The sequence below is a fragment of the Rhinopithecus bieti genome, unplaced genomic scaffold (genome assembly GCF_001698545.2).
Source record: "Rhinopithecus bieti isolate Rb0 unplaced genomic scaffold, ASM169854v2 scaffold_2453, whole genome shotgun sequence".
Taxonomy (NCBI): Eukaryota; Metazoa; Chordata; class Mammalia; order Primates; family Cercopithecidae; genus Rhinopithecus; species Rhinopithecus bieti.
In genome coordinates this window covers 5,650,262-5,669,356 of record NW_016804447.1, presented here as the reverse complement: position 1 = coordinate 5,669,356, position 19,095 = coordinate 5,650,262, and the positions used below count along the sequence as shown (strand labels likewise).

Here is a 19,095-nt window from a genome sequence, read left to right as displayed (position 1 = left end):
GATTTGGGCAATGAGGTTGACCAGATGCCCTTCGGCATTGCTCACACACCAGCTCAATGCCCAACATGCCTTTTCTATGCAAGGAGGCAGAAACAATTCAAGGCTTCTTGGAGGGTTCTTAATCACAACTCTCTTTCCTCCTAAATATTAAAGGGTTCTCTGGAGTCCTTTCATGCCTTGAGGACCAGCTATTAGAGCACTCTGCACGGTGTACTGAAATTATTCCCTCACCTGTGAGCTTCTCCACAGCAGACCCTCATTCATCTTTGTTTTCCTCAGGGCCTAGTACAGGACCTGGCCCATGGCTGGCATTCAACAAAAGGTAGCTGAATTGGGTTAAGAAGGAAATTTTAAAGTGACTAGATTCTTGTCTATGTTTCAGTGATACCAGCAGAAGTCATTTCATTGATTTTTGTTCACTAGGTTGGCCTGTTCACTGGCATGGTGGAAAACCAGCCTTTGTCTTGAAACTCTGGGCTATTTAGCACACATAAAACACATTTGCAGACTGAAACACTCACACAAAACCGGTCTGTGGCCTTTGCTCCTTGTGGTTCTTTTGTGGGCGATGAGTGTACTAAAAGTTGGTGTTTTCTATTTCCAAACGCAAATCATGAACTAAATAATTTAGGGGAGCTATTTAAAAAAACAACAGCTGGAAATAAAAATGCAAAAATGACACCTCTTGAGTCAGAAAGGTCTGGGTTCAAAGCTGCCCTCCCATATACTCCCTGTGCAACTGGGGGCCACATTCCTTAGCCTCTGTGGGCCTCAGTTTCCCCACCACTAAACAGGTGGCATGATACTAAAACCTGATCCTCCTGAAAGCAGTATCAAATCCCACATTTGGCCTATCAGAAACAGTGCACCCTCCATATAGCAGAATAAAAGCATCCAAATGTTTAAAAAGCAAAAAACAAAAGACTGGCAGGAAGTCTTCGAATGAAGATCTGAACATTGTGTTTGGATATGGAGGAGATGCTGGGAACAGGACAAATACTAGGTCACAGAGACAAGTGAAAACATTTGAGGAATATTTAAAGGCCAATCAATACACTCTTATGAAAGTGCATGCTGCCTGAGATAAGGTCATTTCAAAAAAAATCTATTCCATTACAACATATATTTACTAAAAGGGATGTTCTTAATGGTGCTTGTTGGAAGTCAGAGAGCATCCATTAAAGAGACGGTGCAGGTAAGTACTACAGAGGCTGAGGTCTGAGAACATCAGTCACTAGCTCCACTAAAGAAAAAACAAACCCGGGCATGGTGGCTCACGCCTGTCATCCCAGCACTTTGGGAGGCAGAGGTGGGGGGATCACGAGCTGAAGAGATCAAGACCATCCCGGCCAACATGGTGAAACCCCGTCTCTACTAAAAATACAAAAATTAGGCAAGCATAGTGGCGTGCGCCTGTAGTCCCAGCTACTCGGGAGGCTGAGGCAGGACAATCACTTGAACCCGGGAGGCAGAGTTTGCAATGAGCCGAGATCATGCCATTGCACTCCAGCCTGACAACAGAGTGAGACTCTGTCTAAACACAACAAAAAACAAAAAACAAACCCTGGCTTCTGAGCATGGCGACCACTTTCCCAGTGCCGAATGTCTGGGACACAAGGGTGGAGAGTGCCCCTTAACACTGCTATCCCCTCTTCGCCTTCTGCTTTGCAATACGTAGAACTCACAGCTCCTCTCACAGCTGAAAAAGGAGGTGGAGAATCCACAGGACACAGGTTGACTCCCAGACCCGTTCCGGGGTTGGAAAGCCCCCCCAAATCCCTTCCAGCATTCACAGTAACCCAGATGCATGGATTCCGCCCATGCCACAGTAATCCAGTAATTCCCCAAGGCCCAAAGAACATATTCCTCTTCGCTCCCCACCGCTTCCACCCCACAGACAGTTGTCCTACTTGCTTCTACACAATTAGTCAGCACAATGGGGTCCTCACACGAGAAGGAGGGGCCGTCCCCAATTCCACTATCATTATCGCTGTCATTAGAGCCGCACTGGACCATAAAGAAGTGTCACCGCACAGACGTCAAGCTTGAGATCTGCACGAGGACACATCCCGGATTGGAAGGAAAGGAGGAAGGCTCTTCTGTCTCAAATTGTCGGCCATTCCGCTCAATAGTGCAACAGCCTATGAAGGCGGATAGCCCCAAAACTGAGTGTGCCCCTTCGGGTCTTGGCTCAGATGCCCCTTCTCACTGAGGCCTTCCAGGGCCCCCTGTTTAAATTTAGCGCCCCCTGCCTCCAACGAGCGTTCCCCATTTCCTTTTCTGCTTTATTTTCTTCACAGCCCTGTTTACTCTGTGACATGTTCTCTCTTTCCTCATTTATTTTTACACTGTCCATCTTCCCTCATGTCGTGCATTAAAGAGTGTTCCCCCAAATTCCTGACCATCAGAACCTCAGAATGTGACCTTATGTAGAAATAGGGTCTTTGCCGCTGTAATGATTAAGGATGTCGAGATGAAATCATCCTGGATTTAGGGTGTCCCAGTGAATGGGAATTTTCTAGGAGAAAGGAGAGGGAGATTTGGACACACAGAAGAAGGCCATGTGAAGACCGGGGCAGAGATGGTCATCCTACCCCAAGCCAAGAAATACCAGGAGTCACCCGGAGCTGGGAGAGGTGAGGAAGGATATGCCCCTATAGCCTCCAGAGGGAGCTCAGCTCTGCTGACACCTTGATTTCAGACTTCTGGCCTCCAGAACTAGGAGAGGATAAATTTGTGTTGGTAGTAATTTGTTGTGGCAGCCTTGGGAAACTAAAACACTTCACTGGAGGGAACTCCATGAGGGCAGGGATTTTTTTTTTTCATTTTTTTTTTTCATTTTAAGTTCCAGGGTACATGTGCAGGATGTACAGGTTTGTTACATAGGTAAATGTGTGCCAGGGTGGTTTGCCGTACCTATCAACTCATCACCTAGGTATTAAGCCCAGCATGCATTAGCTATTTATCCTAATGCTTTCCCTCCCCTGACCCTACCCCGTGACAGGGGCCTATGTGTGTTGTCCCCTCCCTGTGTCCATGTGTTCTCATTGTTCACCTCCCACCTATAAGTGAGAACACGCGATATCTGGTTTTCTGTTCCTGCATTACTTGCTGAGGATAATGGCTTCCAGCTCCATCCATGTCCCCAAAAGGACCTGATCTCATTCCTTTTCATGGCTGCTCATTCCTTTTCATTCCATGGCACATATGTACCACATTTTCTTTATCCAGTCTATCACTGATGGGCATTTGGGTTGATTCCATGTCTTTGCTATTGTGAATAGTGCTGCAATGAACATGGGTGTGGAGGGATTTTGACCTGTGTTACTCACCGCTAGTGCTTAGAATCCCAGCGCTTAAGACAGTGCCTGACACATATCAGGTACTCAGCAAATACCTGTTAAATGAATGCATGGTTGCCTAAGCTTTCAAGATGGAGGGTTTTCTATGACTCAGGTGGGCCCCGAGTGCCATGTCTTTCTTATACATAGCAGTTATCACAAATGCTCCATTAGGGCCATTTGCTCCAGGTTCTCCCCTCTCTACCCACTGCCATGAGAGATCATGTCACTTGCCTTTTTCTCTTTGTTTTGCTCTAATGGCTTAGGAGCTGGAGCTGAGCCTAGAGTTGAATCCTGCTTCCACTACTTGTATAACCAGTGGTAGGCAGAATCATGGCCCCCAAAGATGTCCACGTCCTAATCCCTGGAACCTGTGACTGTGTCACCTTGTATGGTGTCTCAGTTTGTTTTATGTTGCTATTACAGACTACTACTAACTGGGGAATTTATAAAGAAAAGAAATTTATTTTTTTACAGTTCTAGAGGCTGGGGAGTCCAGGGTCAAGGGGCCTGCATCTGGTGAAGGCCTTCTTGCTGCATCATCCCATGGTGGAAGGGCAAGAAAGCACGAGAGAGAGAGAAAGAGAATAAGAGAGAGAGAAGGGGGTCTAATGTATCATTTTATCAGGAACCCACTCCTATGGTAAGTAACCCACTCCTGCAATAACTAACCCATTCCTGTGATAATGTCATTAATCCATTCATGAGGACAGAGTCCTCATGACTTAATCACGTCCAAAAGATTCCACCTCTCAACACTGTTACACTGGGGAGTAAGTGTCCAATACATGAACTTTGGGGAATACATTCAAACCATAGCACATGACAAAAAGGACTCTGCAGATGTAAGTTGAGGATCTTAAAATGGGCAGATAATTTTGGATTATCTGGGTGGGCCCAATGTAATATGATGATGCCACACTGTTGGTTTTGAAGATGCAGGAAGAGACCATGAGCCAAGGAATGCTGGCTGCTTCCAGAAGCTGGAAAAGGCAAAGAAGGGCCTCCAGAAGGAGCACAGCCCTGACAATGCTTTGGTTTCAGCCCAGTGAAACCCATTGCAGGCTTGTGACCTCCAGAACTATAAGATCACAAGTGCATGTTGTTTTAAGCTGCTGAGTTTGTGGGAATTTGTTTCTGCGGCTGTGGGAAACTATACACAAGCTAAGGCTGTTCTCTATAAAGTGGGGATTGTAATAGTGCTTACTTCATGGGGTGCCAGGAGGACTAAATGGAACATGGCACAGAACGTGCAAGGTAGTGTCTAATGTATGATAAGCATATTCTTCTCCACCCATGCACACTGTCTCCTGGCCAGGCCTGGACTCAAGGCAGGTTTCCTGTGGAAGCGGCACTGCAGCCACCTTCTGAATGAGGAGCAGTCACATCCATCTGGACTTTTCCACTGCAAAGCCTTCTGTGACCCTGTGTTAGTCCATTTTTTGCATAGCTACAAAGAAATACCTGAGACTGGATAATTTATAAAGAAAAGGGGTTTAATTGGCTCATGATTTTACAGGCTGTACAGGAAGCATGGGTAGTGTCTGCTCCTGGTGAGGGGTTCAGGAAGCTTCCAATCATGCTGGAAGTGAAGGGAGAGCATGTGTGTCACATGGCTAGGGCGGGAGCAAGAATGCGAGGGGTCAGGTGCCACACTCTCTTAAACAGCCAGATCTCCTGTGAACTCAAGAGTGAGAACTCACTCACTATTGTGAGGATAGCACCAAGCCATTCATGAGGGATCTGTTCCCATGACCCAACTCCTCCTGGCAGACCCACCTCCAGTACTGGAGGTCACATTTCAACATGAGATTTGGAGGAGACAAAACATCTAAGCCATATCAGGCCCTCTCTGCTGTATATAGCTTACCTCTCATGATGGCAGAACAGACTAACTCAGGCTACTGAAGAATACGGCCATAAATTACTGTGCACCATGGATTATACTGGTCAAGTTTCAGGGCAATCACAGTCCTGGTGGGAAGGGTCCCACCAGGTTAATGATAGGCCTTGGGGGCTTGAGGAAGGAGTGTCACTTGGAGAAGAACCCTCAAGACAGGAGAGCAAGATAAAAAAAGGAGCTGGGATGTGTCCACAAGCAACCCATGTAATTCTTTTCATCTGTTACTCTGGGGTGTTGGGGACAAACATGTTTAGCATTCAGATGGCAGTTTTCTTTCGTGTGTTAAAAATACCCTTCTGTTACTCCCAACCCTTCAGAAAGTTTGATAGGAAGACTGACCACAGGGCCCTGCTGTTAGGCCGAGCAAGAAATGATCTCTTTCATAATCTCATGCGTGGAACAGCCGAACAACAGCTGAAGACCTAAAAACAGCCACCAGGGGCTGCTTGAAGGTCTTCCAACTGTCAACATGGAAGAAACATGTAGAAAAATATGGAGTGAATGTGAAATTTGTAAAGATAATTGAAGGGCACATACAGATACCTTATAAGCAGCATGCCTGGGGCCTTGCCTCCACCCATGTGTACCCTGTGCCGGGTGGAGCACGAAGGGATGGCAGGGTGAATGCAAGTGTGCTCTTTCCTGTAGGGCCCATTTTCTGAAGAGGAGCCAGCCCTGATTCCATCGTGGCACTAAAACCAGAGCAAGTGGGGTCCCATGCATGCACTGGGAGACGTACTACCTCTCCCAATGGGGAGGTACATGAAATCGGAGAATAGCCACCAGGTAGCTGAATCAGGAAGAGACGTGACATAAACTCACTCTTTACAAAACACACCAGAGGAAAGCGACCCAGGAAGGGTGGGGTGGGAAGCCGGGAGAGCCTTGGATTAACATGGTTCATCTTCCACATTGCCAGCGGGATAATCTTTTTAAAACACAAATATGGCGCTGGAAGGCCTCCGCTTAAAACCCTGTCATGAGTTCCCAGCACCCGCTAGTAAGGTCCACCCTGAGAGCCCACCCAGCACTTCCATCCACTTCCTTTCTTCTAGAGTCAGTGCACAGAACTCCGTCTGCCAGTCTCTTCACAGACCTCTTACTGCGCTAGTTCTTCTGCCTGAAATGCCTCCTGACCACTCTTACCCTGGTGAAGGTCTACCCAGGCTTCAAGGCCCAATTTTAAGGCCACCTCCTCGTTGAAGCCTTTCCCAACCTCAGGGACAAGTAATGACTGCCTCCTTAGGCTTCCACGTAATGACTGCCTCCTTAGGCTTCCACCAATGACAGTTGACACAACTTCATTGCCTACCAGGAGCCAGGCACTGGGCCTACGATGATGTACATTATGTGATTTAATTCTCTCAGCAAACCTCTGAGGCAGGTACTATTATTATTATGATTTTTGAGACAAGGTCTCGTTCTGTCACCCAGGCTGGAGTGCAGTGGTACAATCACAGCTCACTGAAGCCTCAGCCTCCTATGTTCAAACGATCCTCCCACCTCAGCCTCCCGAGTAGCTGGGACCACAGGTGCACGCCACCACACCCAGCTAATTTTTGTATTTTTTGTAGAGATAGGGTTTCACCATGTTGCCCAGGCTGGTCTTGAACTCCTGGGTTCAAGCAATCCACTCACCTCGTCCTCCCAAAGTGCCTGTAATCCCAGCACTTTTTGCAATACCTGGCCAATTATAAATGCCACTTTATAGAAGAGGAGAAGTGGCAGAGATAAGACACTGGCAGGTCATACAAAGCCCAGATTCTATCCAAAGCAAAATGCATTTGGGACCTGATATGGTTTGGATTTGTGTCCCCACCCAAATCTCATGTTCAGTTGTAATCCTCAATGTTGGAGGTGGGGCCTGGGGAAAGGTGATTGGATCGTGGGGGTGGATCCTTCATGAATGGTTTAGCACCATCTCCTCAGTGCTGTTTTAATGATGGTAAGCGAGTTCTCTTAAGATCTGGTTGTTTAAAAGTGTGTGGCACCTCCTCCATCCCCCTTTCCTCCTGCTTCAGCCATATAAGACATGCCCTGCTTTCCCTTCACCTTCTGCCATGATTGTAAGTTTCCTGAGGCCTCCTCAGAAGCTGAGCAGATGCCAGCATCATGCTTCCTGTACAGCCAGCAGAACCATGAGCTAACTAAGCTCCTTCCTTTATAAATTACCCAGTCTCAAGTATTTCCTTATAGAAGTACAAAAACAGACTAACACAGGACCTTTCCTCTGTCCTCATAGGTTGTCCTGTCCATGTTGCCAGTGTGGAAGTCAGCCCCCTGCATTTCCCATGCAGCCCAAACAGGCCACTCCTTCTACACTCCCTACTCAGTAACCGATACCTCTGTCCATCTGGTCACCCCAGCCAGATGCCTGCACTCCTTCCTCTGTAATCTCAACACCAGCTTCAGTGTGATAACTCACCCCACTGAACACTCCGAGACTCAGCGCTGGTATTTCTCAGAAGCCCTCCCACATTTGACTCAGGTACCCATCTTCTGGGGTCTAACTTGGCGCCTAGCCCAGTGCCTGGGACAGAGGAGGAATTAAGTGTACATGTGGGTATCACTTGTTTGTTTTCTTCATGAAGACTGAGATCAAAGGAGAAAGGATACATCTTCCAGAAAAACAGTGGCCACCTTGAGATTTTATTTTTCATTTTATGGCCCTATTTTTAGTGTGTCAGACTCAAAGGGGAATCCAATTAATCACTAAGCCCTGTCAATTCTATCTTCCAAATAGCTCTCTAATCCACCCACTTCCTTCCCTCACCACTACTATCACTCTAATTCAGTTCCTGGTCTCTTGCTGGTTTATAGCCACCTGCTAACTGATCTGCCAGCTCTTCTCAGTCCCCTCCGGTCCACCTTGCACCCCAGAGTTCTCGTTCTAAAACACTCATCTGATCTGGTCACACTTTTAATTAAAGCCCTGCAATGGCTCCCCAAGGTCCTTCCAACAAAATTCAAATTCTTTAATGTGACTTGCAGGACCTTCCCTTCATCTGCCTCTGCCTATCTTGACACCCTCATCTCCCAGCACCCCCCAGCTCTCCTGTATCCTCGTCCACACTGAGCTTCAGGCCAAGCTTGCCTGGCCTTTGTACAGCCTGATCCCTACACCAGCTTCCCCTGCCTCATCTTTACCTAGCTGATATCCCCCTACCCTTCAGGTTCAGATTAGACATCCCTTCCTCCAGGAAGCCTTCCTTGACCTGTTAAGTTTGGGTTAGGTATTTCCTATGTGCCCCCATGAAACCCTACAGTTCCCCCATGCTAGACCTTATGACACTCTATTCATTCATCTCCTTTACTTATTGATGAGAGTGGATTATTGTTCCCAATTCTTCAATCCATCCTGTACTAGAATGACACACTCACACTACCTTTTTACCAGGTCACTTTGCAGAATCTTCCACTAGAGTAGGTGGAATGTATTTCCCTACTCCATGGATATTGGGCTTGGCCATGCAGCTTGCTTTATCAATGGAATATTGGTCAGCATGATGTGAGCCAGGGCTTAGAATATGTTGTCTAGTTTAGCTTGGTCTCTCATGCTACTTCTATCTGCCTTAAGAAGAGCATGTACAGAATGAAAAACATGGGAAACAGACCTGAACTCAATCTTCAGCTTGACATTGACCCCACCCTTCTTCCCATAGCTGGCAGGCTGACCCATGAGCAAGAAAAACAAATGTAAATAAATGTTTGCTCTTTTAGACCACTAAGGATTTGGGGGTTGTTTGTTATACAGCATTACTAGAGCAGAAACCTAGCTGATACACATTATATCCCTCATTAGACTGCAAGCTCTATATGGACAAGAAAAAACTGTACCCGGAGCACTGAGCATAGGACTCAGCACACTGTTGTGCTTAAAAAATATTTGTGATTGGATGTAGGATTGAATGAATGAATGTTGGCCACTGATAAGTCTGCCTTCCCAGCTAGCATGCAAGTTCCTTAAAGCCAAGAATGGCATCCGATTTATCTCAATACCACCTAGCTATCTTATGCCCCAGATTAGGCTGTCATTAGGTGTTCAATAAATATTTGTTGAAATTAAATAATTTTGGATTTTATGGGCTGGCTTGGGAGTCAATCCTTAATTTATGACATTGTTTCTATGGGAAAATGCATTCTGCATGCCAAACAAACTTGCAAATGAACTTTTGGAACCTCACCCGTTCATTGGCTCAGGATTGCCAGTTTTGTGGAAATTCGTAACTGAACACATGTGCTATGCTTTGCAATATGGGAGAAACTGAGAAACTCTTTCCAAACCCAAGATATTCAGCCTGCAAAATTCACTTTCCACCCACACAGAAAATTCAGCACAGGTTGGATCTGAGGTTCCAACAATAAAATACTAGACTTTTAGAGTTCATTGTTTATCTAATTGCTTTTATCTGCTTACACTGGATGCCTGTTCTTTTTTTTTTTTTTTTTTTTTTTTTTTTTTTTTTTTTTTGAGACAGAGTCTCACTCTGTCACTCAGGCTGGATCTTGGCTCACTGCAACCTCCGCCTCCTGGGTTCAAGTGATTCTCCTGCCTCAGCCTCCTGTGTTGCTGAGATTAACAGGCATGCACCACCACACCTGGCTAATTTTGTATTTTAGTAGAGACGGGGTTTCACCATGTTGGTCAGGCTGGTCTCAAACTCCTGATCTCAGGTGATCCACCTGCCTTAGCCCCCCAACGTGTTGGGATTACAGGTGTGAGCCACCGTGCCCGGCCTGGATGCCTATTCTTAACATCTGATCAGAAGGAAGTGAAGATAGTTTTCTTGCCTCTCCCNGAGATGGAGTCTCGCTCTGTCTTCCAGGCTGGAGTGCAGTGGCACCGTCTTGGCTCACTGCAACCTCCGCCTCCTGGGTTCAAGTGATTCTCCTGCCTCAGCCTCCTGTGTTGCTGAGATTAACAGGCATGCACCACCACACCTGGCTAATTTTGTATTTTAGTAGAGACGGGGTTTCACCATGTTGGTCAGGCTGGTCTCAAACTCCTGATCTCAGGTGATCCACCTGCCTTAGCCCCCCAACGTGTTGGGATTACAGGTGTGAGCCACCGTGCCCGGCCTGGATGCCTATTCTTAACATCTGATCAGAAGGAAGTGAAGATAGTTTTCTTGCCTCTCCCTACCATTCCACTTTCTAGACATGCATGCAAGAAAACTCAACCTTCTCAACAGAGCAAATAAATCATTTTTCTAAATAAATCCGTGACATTTAAAATAAACACAGTGGGATGCTCTACCGTCGTAAGAAAACATCCCCCTTTAGAATTCCTAATTTTGAATGGTACGGGGAGCTTCACATGAGTCACAGATCTGAGACTTAGTTTCATTTCATTGCAGGCCACAACCCAGGCTGTCTGAAACCAAGTGATCTGACATGGCTGTGAAGCGCCATCGCTCCATGACTTCAGAATGTCTTATAAGACTTAAGGCACAAGTCTCAACCTGCCATTGGTAGAGTTGACCAATCACTTAGTCTATCTCATTCATTTAACTTATGCTTTTTTGAGCACATTTCAATAAAGAGAGGTAGAGAAGTAAAGTCATTCCTAATAGCAATGGGTCATGAAGAAAATAAAAAAGTAATGTCACTGTGAGTAAGTGGAGGATATTGAAGACTGGGTAGGCAGGTGCAGAGAGATGAGTGCTCTAGGACCAGATAGTCAAGAAAGAGTCTGCCATAGAAAGATGTGGGGAAGAATGCACTAGACTGAGGAAAGAGAACATGCAAAGGCCCCAGGGCAGGAACATGCTTAGTATAGTCTTAAATCAGGATGTCTGGGGTTGAGTAAACAAAGGAGAGAATGGCATGAGAGGTCAGAGAAGTGGTGGAAGGCCAGATCATGGAAAGCCTGGTATGCAGGTCCTGGCAGCAAGAGAGTCAGACTGAGTTCTAAGATGGAAAGCCAGGGGAGGGTATTAAGCTGGGGAGTGACATAATCTGATTTGGATTTTAAATGAATCACTTTTCTTGGAGAGCACTGGGATAGGGGTGAGGGAGCAAGAGCAGAAGTAGGCTTTTGGCTGTGCATGGTGGCCCACGTCTCTAATCCTAACACTTTGGGAGGCCCAGGAAGGAGGATTGCTTGAGCTCAGGAGTTCAAGACCAGCCTGGGCAACATGGTGAAACCCTGTCTCTACAAAATACAAAAAAAAAAAAAAAAAAAAAAAAAATGGGTGTGGTGGTGCATACCTGTGGTCCCAGCTACTTGGGAGACTGCAGTGGAAGGATCACCTGAGCCTGGGGAGGTCTAGGTTGTAGTGAGCTGTGATTGCACCACTGCACTCCAGCCTGGGTGACAGGATGAGACCCTGTCTCAAAACAAACAAACAAACAGAAGACTATAACTCACAGCCAGTTATCAACAGAAGCCCCCATGTCTTCAACCTCTTCTCGGATTGTTCCTTTCACCTTCTCAATATTACTGAAACCAGCTCTCCCTCGAGGTCACAGCTTCCCCAGGCCCCTCTCAAGGTCTGGCTGCTTCCTCTCCCTCATCTAGGTGTCCTACTTGTGTCTTGCAGCCTCTTCTGGAAGATCCTTCTTCTCTCTTTCCAACACTTCCTCCCCAGCTTCGAAGCCCATGCTGTCAGCTCAAACCACCCCAGGTCCCTCCTCATTGTGATCATTACAGACCACTCCAGCCCTGGCCACTTCCCTTCATTCCTTGAATATGTAGCTCCTCAATCTCTTGGTGACCATGATTTCCACACAGATGACGGAGCCATTTAGTACTCTGGTAACCACCTCAGTTCCTTGACCCCTCTCTGCCAATGATCTTGACAATCATATGGCAGACCCTGTCATTGCCAATAACGTCACCCGTCCATGACCTCAATATCAAGCCCCCACAGTCCAATAATTCCCCTTTCCAATTCCCTAGTTCCAACAATTTTTTTTTTTTTTGAAACAGGGTCTCACTTTGTCATCCAAGCTGGAAAGTAGAGATATCATCTCAGCTCACTGCAACTTCTGCCTCAGGGACTCAAGCAAGCCTCCCACCTTAACCTCCCGAGTAGCTGGGACCACAAGCACATACCACCATACCCAGCTAATGTTTGTATTTTTGTAGAGATGGGGTCTTTGCCGTGTTGCCCAGGCTGGTCTCAAACTCTTGGCCTCAAGTGATCCACCCACTTTGGCCTCCCAAAAAGCTGGGATTACAGGTGTGAGTCACCGCGCCTGCCCCTAACAATCTTTAAAGTCAACCTCAACTTCCAACATAGACCCTGCCACCTTTTCATGTCCCTACCCCCATCAGATCCTTACTTCCCTCCTTAGAGCCCAAGTGCCATCATTATATGAATCAACATCCATGTCAATATCATCATCCATTCTTTACATCCTCCCTCAGCACCCTGGACACTCTCTCCCTTCTTGATATATTTTCTGGCAAAGCCCCCAAATTGGCTAGAGCTAACTTTTCTGAGTCTACAGCTATACCACCAGAGCTGAACGCAGCTTGAGAAAGACAAAACCATGCTTACGGCTCTCACTTTAAACACAAGACCACCAACCTCAAGTGGGCCCTAATGCTGCCTGGCAACTGTTCTATATTTCTCTACTCTGTTCTCTCTCCCAGTCTTCCAGTCCACTTCTTCTCTCTCTTTTCTCCTCAAACCTCCAGTGCTTCCTCTCCAACCTCACTCTCAATGGCCTTAGGCCACTGAAAATAATGTGAGCAATAGGAGAAGACAAAACACAGGCCTCTGCCGCCTCCCCACGCTCAGGCCCAGATTCCCTACCTTCCCTCCTATCACTGAGGGTGAGGAGCCAGTGCTCCTGTCTGAGGCTGGCCTCCCTGCTGACACACCAAGTCATATTGTCTTCCACCTGCTGAAAGACAACAGTCCACAACCCTTCTCTCTCCTGTATCATCCATTTCTCCTTCTCTTCTGGAATTTTCCCAACAGCGCAGACATGCACTGTTATTTCATGCATCTTAAAAAGACAAAACAGGATGGGTGCGGTGGCTCACGCCTGTAATCCTAGCACTTTGGGAGGCTGAGGAGGGCAGATCACCTGAGGTCAGGAGTTCGAGACCAGCCTGGCCAACATGGTGAAACCCCCATCTCTACTAAAATACAAAATTAGTTGGGTGTGGTGGCACATGCCAGTAATCCCAGCTACTCGGGAGGCTGAGGCAGGAGAATCAGCTTGAACCTGGGAGGTGGAGGTTGCAGTCAGCTGAGATCATGCCACTGCACTCCAGCCTGGGAGACACAGCCAGAGTTCATCTCAAAAAAAAAAAAAAAAAGAAAAGAAAAAAAGAAAAAAAGAAAAAATTCTTTGGACTCTACTTACTCTTCCAGTGTCTGCTTCATTTTTTCAGCTGTCTTTCTCAGTAAAGCTTCTCTAAGCTGTCCCTGCTTAAGGTCTTATTTTCCCATTGTCTCTAGTGGATTTAGCGCCACTCCTAACAATGGCATTCCCAGCAGTCACCCATTGTCACCTGCTAAGTGCAATGGATCCATTCTTTTCTTCTCCTGCTTGACCTCTCAGCTGAATCTGACCCAGTGGATCGCTTCCTCCTCCTTTCTTTCCTTGGCTTCCAGGAGACCACCCTCTCCAGTTTTTCCTTTTCCCCTTCAGACTGCTCCCTCCTTATTTCTTGTTCTGTTTCCCCTCCTTCTCCCCAACCCCTAAACACCACAGTCCCTCAATGCTCAGTTCTCAAACTTCTCTCCTCAATCAACACTCACTCCTTCGTCTGGTCTTACGGTTTCTCTAAGTACCATCTAAAATCTACCAACTCCCAAATTCATATCACCAGCTTGGACATCTCCCACAGGCTCTAGAGCTGAGCTTGTTAATAGGTTAGCTGCTAGCTCCATGTGGCTATTTAATCACCACCATCGTCGCCGCCATTATCGAATTGACTCCTGTACACAGCTCTACAAATACAGACAGGGGTGCTACATAAATGAATGGATCTAAAAGATTACGGCAAGACTGCTCAGTGAGTGTGCAACAAATAAATCCCATTCGTGATCAGTGAATTATTCATGAGCATTTTTCTGGCCCTTGCTTCGTTTGTCTGCCAGTGACTCTGACGGAAACAGCCCGGTAAGGAAGCGTAGCAAATGGCAGGGGCAATTATTCCTCTTGCTGCAGCTCGAATTGTGCCTTCCCCCATGAACTCTTAATTAATTCCATCCCCATATTTTTGGTTCGTTTCCTAAACCTCTTGCTTGTATTGTATTTCCCCCTCTCCCTTCATTTCTCTTGGCTGCCTCCCCCTTCAGTCCCCAATTCTCTTCCTCCTCCTCTTTCTAGCCCCAAACTGTCCCCCGGTTTAGCCTTCAGCATCTCTCCACCTGCTCTGCTCTTTCTTATCCTTTTCACCTTTAAAAACTGAAAGCACCAAACTGACAGACACTGTTATGGGTTTTTTTTTTTCTCTCTCTCTCTTTCTCTCTCTCTCTCTCTTTCCTGCCTGAGCTGCAGCGAAGGCTCTCTCCTTCTTTGCTTCTCCAGCAAGAGCCCCAGTACTGGGTTGCCATGGCGACGGCGAATCCAACCAGGCCGGGCCCAGGGACGCTAGGAAACTGCCATGGCGAGGAAGCTGCTCCCAGTAGCCCCTGAGCCTAGATGGGTCGTGAACATCGTCATTTCAGATCAGGCTGGGCAGATTCTGCCCGGAGACTGAGATTGTACATCAGGCCCCCAGCTGCGTGGCGCATTAGGAGACGGCGCCATCAATAACGAGGCTTCTGCGGAGCGAACAGAATACATGCCATGATGGGGATTCAACTGAAAAATTTTCAAACGTCTCTATTCTTTTATCTTCTCGGAGGGGGGACCTTTTGCCTCTCTCTTGAGTCTTGGAGAACTCTGGAGAAAGTAAAAGCCAAATCTGCCTGCTCTCGCCCATTCTCCTGAAGGCCGCACACCTGCCCCTCCCGCCCCCAGACTGGGGAGCCCCCCTGGTCCAGTGATTGCATAGCACGGACGTGGCTGGAAACATCTTCGAGAATTCATTACGATTGCACAACGAGATTTTAGTCGAGGAAGAGATCAGCTCCCTGAGGTCACTGGAATGGATCGTTAAAGTAGGGCAACAAGTGTTCTGCCGCATGACACTTTTTCGAAAATGCGAGTTGGTGAGAAAGAATTCAGGAGATACCTTTGTAGTGGATGGCACCAACCGCAGTGAGGGTCTGTGGCTGTTAAACACTCCGAACAGGATTTATGTTTATTGCAGTTTGCAACACGAATTCTCCTCACCTAAAAAGAAAGAGGACAGTGGTTCAGACAGAATGATAAGCAACAGCAGGAAAACTACAACACCTTATCTAATGAAAGGCAAAAAAGAGCCTATTTATCAATTTGCACTCAGAACACCTCCATATTGGCAATGGGCAGTGGGTCTCAAGTTCTAGGACATTAAGTCCTTGTATGGAAATCACCTGGGGAGCTTTTCACAGTGCGTATTCCCAGGCCTCTGCCACAGAGACTCACTAAGTCTGGGGGCGGAGCCCAGGAATGTGTATTTTTTTCATTTAAAATATTTTTTTCTTAAAGACACAGGGTCTCACTATGTTGCTCAGGCTGGTTTTGAACTTCTGGGCTCAAGCACTCCTCCCACCTCAGCCTCCCAAAAGTGCTGAGATTGCAGGCATGCACCACTGTGTCTGGCCAGGAATCTGTATTTTAAGAGCTCTCTCAGGTGAGTCTGACATGCAGTTGGGTTTCTGATCTGCTAATGATGTTTTCCATAGGGATCATGGAATCAGGTTGCCTGGTTTTTATATAGAGACAGTCCATGTGTGGCCAATAGCATTTTGGAAATGAGCATTAGGGAACAGCAAAGGCTCTGCCCCAGAAGTGTCAGCAGGAGGTTGGCACTCAATGTGGAAATGAGGAAGACCAGGGACCAGGCCCTCCCACACCCCTGCCAGGGGCAGCGCCGTGACCTCAGCTCCTGACTTGTTTTGCTCACACCCCTCCAGTGGAGTTGAAAATAAAAGAAACAGGGGGAGTAGTCAAATCACTTCCCTGTCCCTAGAGCTGCCTCTTGCTGTTGTCAGGAAACAGCAGCCCACAAAGAGGGCACCCCAGCTGGGCAGGCCCAGACATCTAGGCAGCCAGTCAGAGCCTCCAAGTAGGGTGGTAAGAGGCAGGGAGTAGCTGAGCATCACACAGAGCACCTTCTGCAGGCAAAACCACACAGCAGGTAGTAAGGGAACTTGTGGAACTCATTATGCCAGGAAGTTGTACATGCTATAGTATAAATAACCTCTTTAGCAGGTTAGAGAAATAAAGAGTTGTAGAAGGGAGCTCTCTATTTTCCTCTATTTTGTGAGGAAAACAGGGACTATCCTGAGGTGGATCCTTCAGTTTCAAGTTGACTTCATGGAGGATAACCATGCCCTTCCATTTCATAGTCCCCAACACTGCTGACAGATGTAGCCGGCAGCCCATGATCCTAAGCCAGAATTAACCAGAATGGAGGAAAGTATTTCCTGGTAGTTCACAAATGCCTCTGTAACACTGACAGATTTTAATAGTGTCGTGCAATCTCTCTAACCTTGTTTCCTCATCTGTAAAATGGATCACGACTTCATGGGGTTATTATGAACCATTGTCTGACAGGTACTAAATGTTCAATAAGTATTGGTTACTGCTATTATGTAAGAAAAGGGTTCCATGATCCAGCAAACATGAAACCTTAGACTGAAAAAGTGAAACAGGTTTCCTTAGCACAGGGATTCTGAGAGCCTTTGAATATGCTGAGCCCCACATATACTATTCCCCACATATACATATACTATTCCAGGAGGGGTATAGTAAGTAACAGCTGGTCATGGGACCACTTTTGCTCAGAACATTCTGTGGAATATGGGTCTCCAGAACATTCTCTGAGAACTATTACTCAGTGTATTTAAACACACAAATATAACTCTGTATAAGAGGGAGGACACTGACCGGGCACGGTGGCTCACACCTGTAATCCCAGCACTTTGGGAGGCTGAGGTGGGCGGATCACTTCAGGCCTGGAGTTCAAGACCAGTCTGGCCAACCCTGTCTCTACTAAAGATACAAAACTTAGCTGGGCATAGTGGTGGGTGCCTGTAATCCCAGCTAGTTGAGAGGCTGAGGCAGGAGAATTGCTTGAACTCAGCAGGTGGAGGTTGCAGTGAGCCGAATCATACCACTGCACTCCAGCCTGGGTGACAGAGTGAGACTCTGTTTCAAAAAAAAAAAAAAGAGAGAGGGCCAGGTAAGGTGGCTCATGCCTGTAATCTCAGCACTTTGGGAGGCCAAGGTGGGTGGATCACCTGAGGTCAGGAGTTCGAGACCAGCCTGACCAGTATGGTGAAACCCTGTCTCTATCAAAAAAAAAAAAAAAAAATTAGCTGGGCATGGTAGAGTGTGACTGTAGTTCCAGCTAATAGGGAGGCTGAGACGGGAGAATTGCTCAAACCCGTGGAGGCGGAGGTTGCAGTGAGCTGAGATTGTACCACTGCACTCCAGCCTGGGTGACAGAGCAACACTCCATCTCAAAAAAAAAAAAAAAAAAAAAAAAAAAAAAAAAAAAAAAAAAAAAAAAAAAAAAAAAAAAAAAAAACCAAAAGACAGAGAGAGAGGGGACACTAAAAATACATTAGACCTGCTCTCTAATTTAATAACAGACCATAGTGACTATTCCACATAAATGCACACATCTCCATATGATTATTTGTAGCGGCCCTGTATCATACCATTTCATGGATATCCCATAGCTTATTAGTTTGGCTGTTCTTATCTCCCTAACAGCCTAGGAAAGAGCCTTCCTTGGGCTTTGTCTCTTTAGGGGTTATATTTGCTCAGCCAGAGTTCAAATAATAGGATCTCTAGCAGTAATCCTCAGTGAAGAATGCAGGGCTAACCAGCTTTGACGCCCAGTTAAAAACTCTCCCCAGGACTTCAGGCTTTGAATGACCAGAGGCTAGAACTTTTTGCTATCTAGAAAGTGGGAACCCATCAACTACTGGTGGCTTTTCATAGTGGTTCCCAGCCTAGGGTCCTGAGTTCTGGGGTTCCATTACTATCCATGAAGGAAGTAATGGGGACTTATGAGCTATTCGCAATATTTCAAAAAACTGAATGGAAAAACATGCACGGATTAAGCAAGATATCAAATTTCTTTGCTTTGGGTTGAAATTTTATCAGCTCCATGTGGGAGCGCAGTCAGTACTCCGACCAGCAGTTTTGAGATGCCCTTGATAAATAAACCCTGGGAATGGGAACCGTTACTTAATATGTGCAGTTTGTCGGGTAGACAAAGGTCTTTCAAAGATGGGATCCCCAGGGAAGAAACATAATACAAAGTGTCTGAATGGTGAAGCAAATTGGCATAGGAGATTCTACATGGTGAAGGACTGGTTTACAAGCTCTCTGGGAAGATGTGGCCATCTCAATGCGCTCATTTTGATACAACTGACTTTTCAGTGTGCAAAGAACAATATCATCTTTATCAGAATACCAGAAACTACAAATTGCTTGGACATCTTATCTGTGACTCAAAAAGCACATGTAGATGGCTGTCATTGCTATTCTCCTTAGAATGACTGAAAGGAAAAGAATGGAAAACCAGGGGTGGGCTGAGAGTATCTGTTACATCCATTATAGAATTATGTACGTCTCAATTACCTTCTTTGCATTTTCCATGTTCAAATGGTCATGGGTCAAAACCACTGAGCCAGGGAATGTCCAGTTTTCACAAATTTTGGATTTCATACCATGTATCACGGGCTTTAGAATCAGGGTTGAGTTTTTGTCTTAGCCCTGCAAAGGCTAACCTATAAATATATACATACATATCTATCTATCTATATATATAGATAGATA

The 19,095-nt window shown here is 46.4% G+C and overlaps 1 protein-coding gene across 1 annotated transcript in view; it reads right to left on the bottom strand.

The window, feature by feature from the left end:
• Nucleotides 1-19,095, bottom strand: part of PLXNC1 (plexin C1) — a 161,606-nt gene that overhangs the window by 107,526 nt on the left and 34,985 nt on the right. The window contains exon 4 of the mRNA XM_017868395.1: nucleotides 15,389-15,489. Coding sequence (XP_017723884.1) covers nucleotides 15,389-15,489 — 101 coding nt within the window. The remainder of the gene's footprint in view (nucleotides 1-15,388; nucleotides 15,490-19,095) is intronic.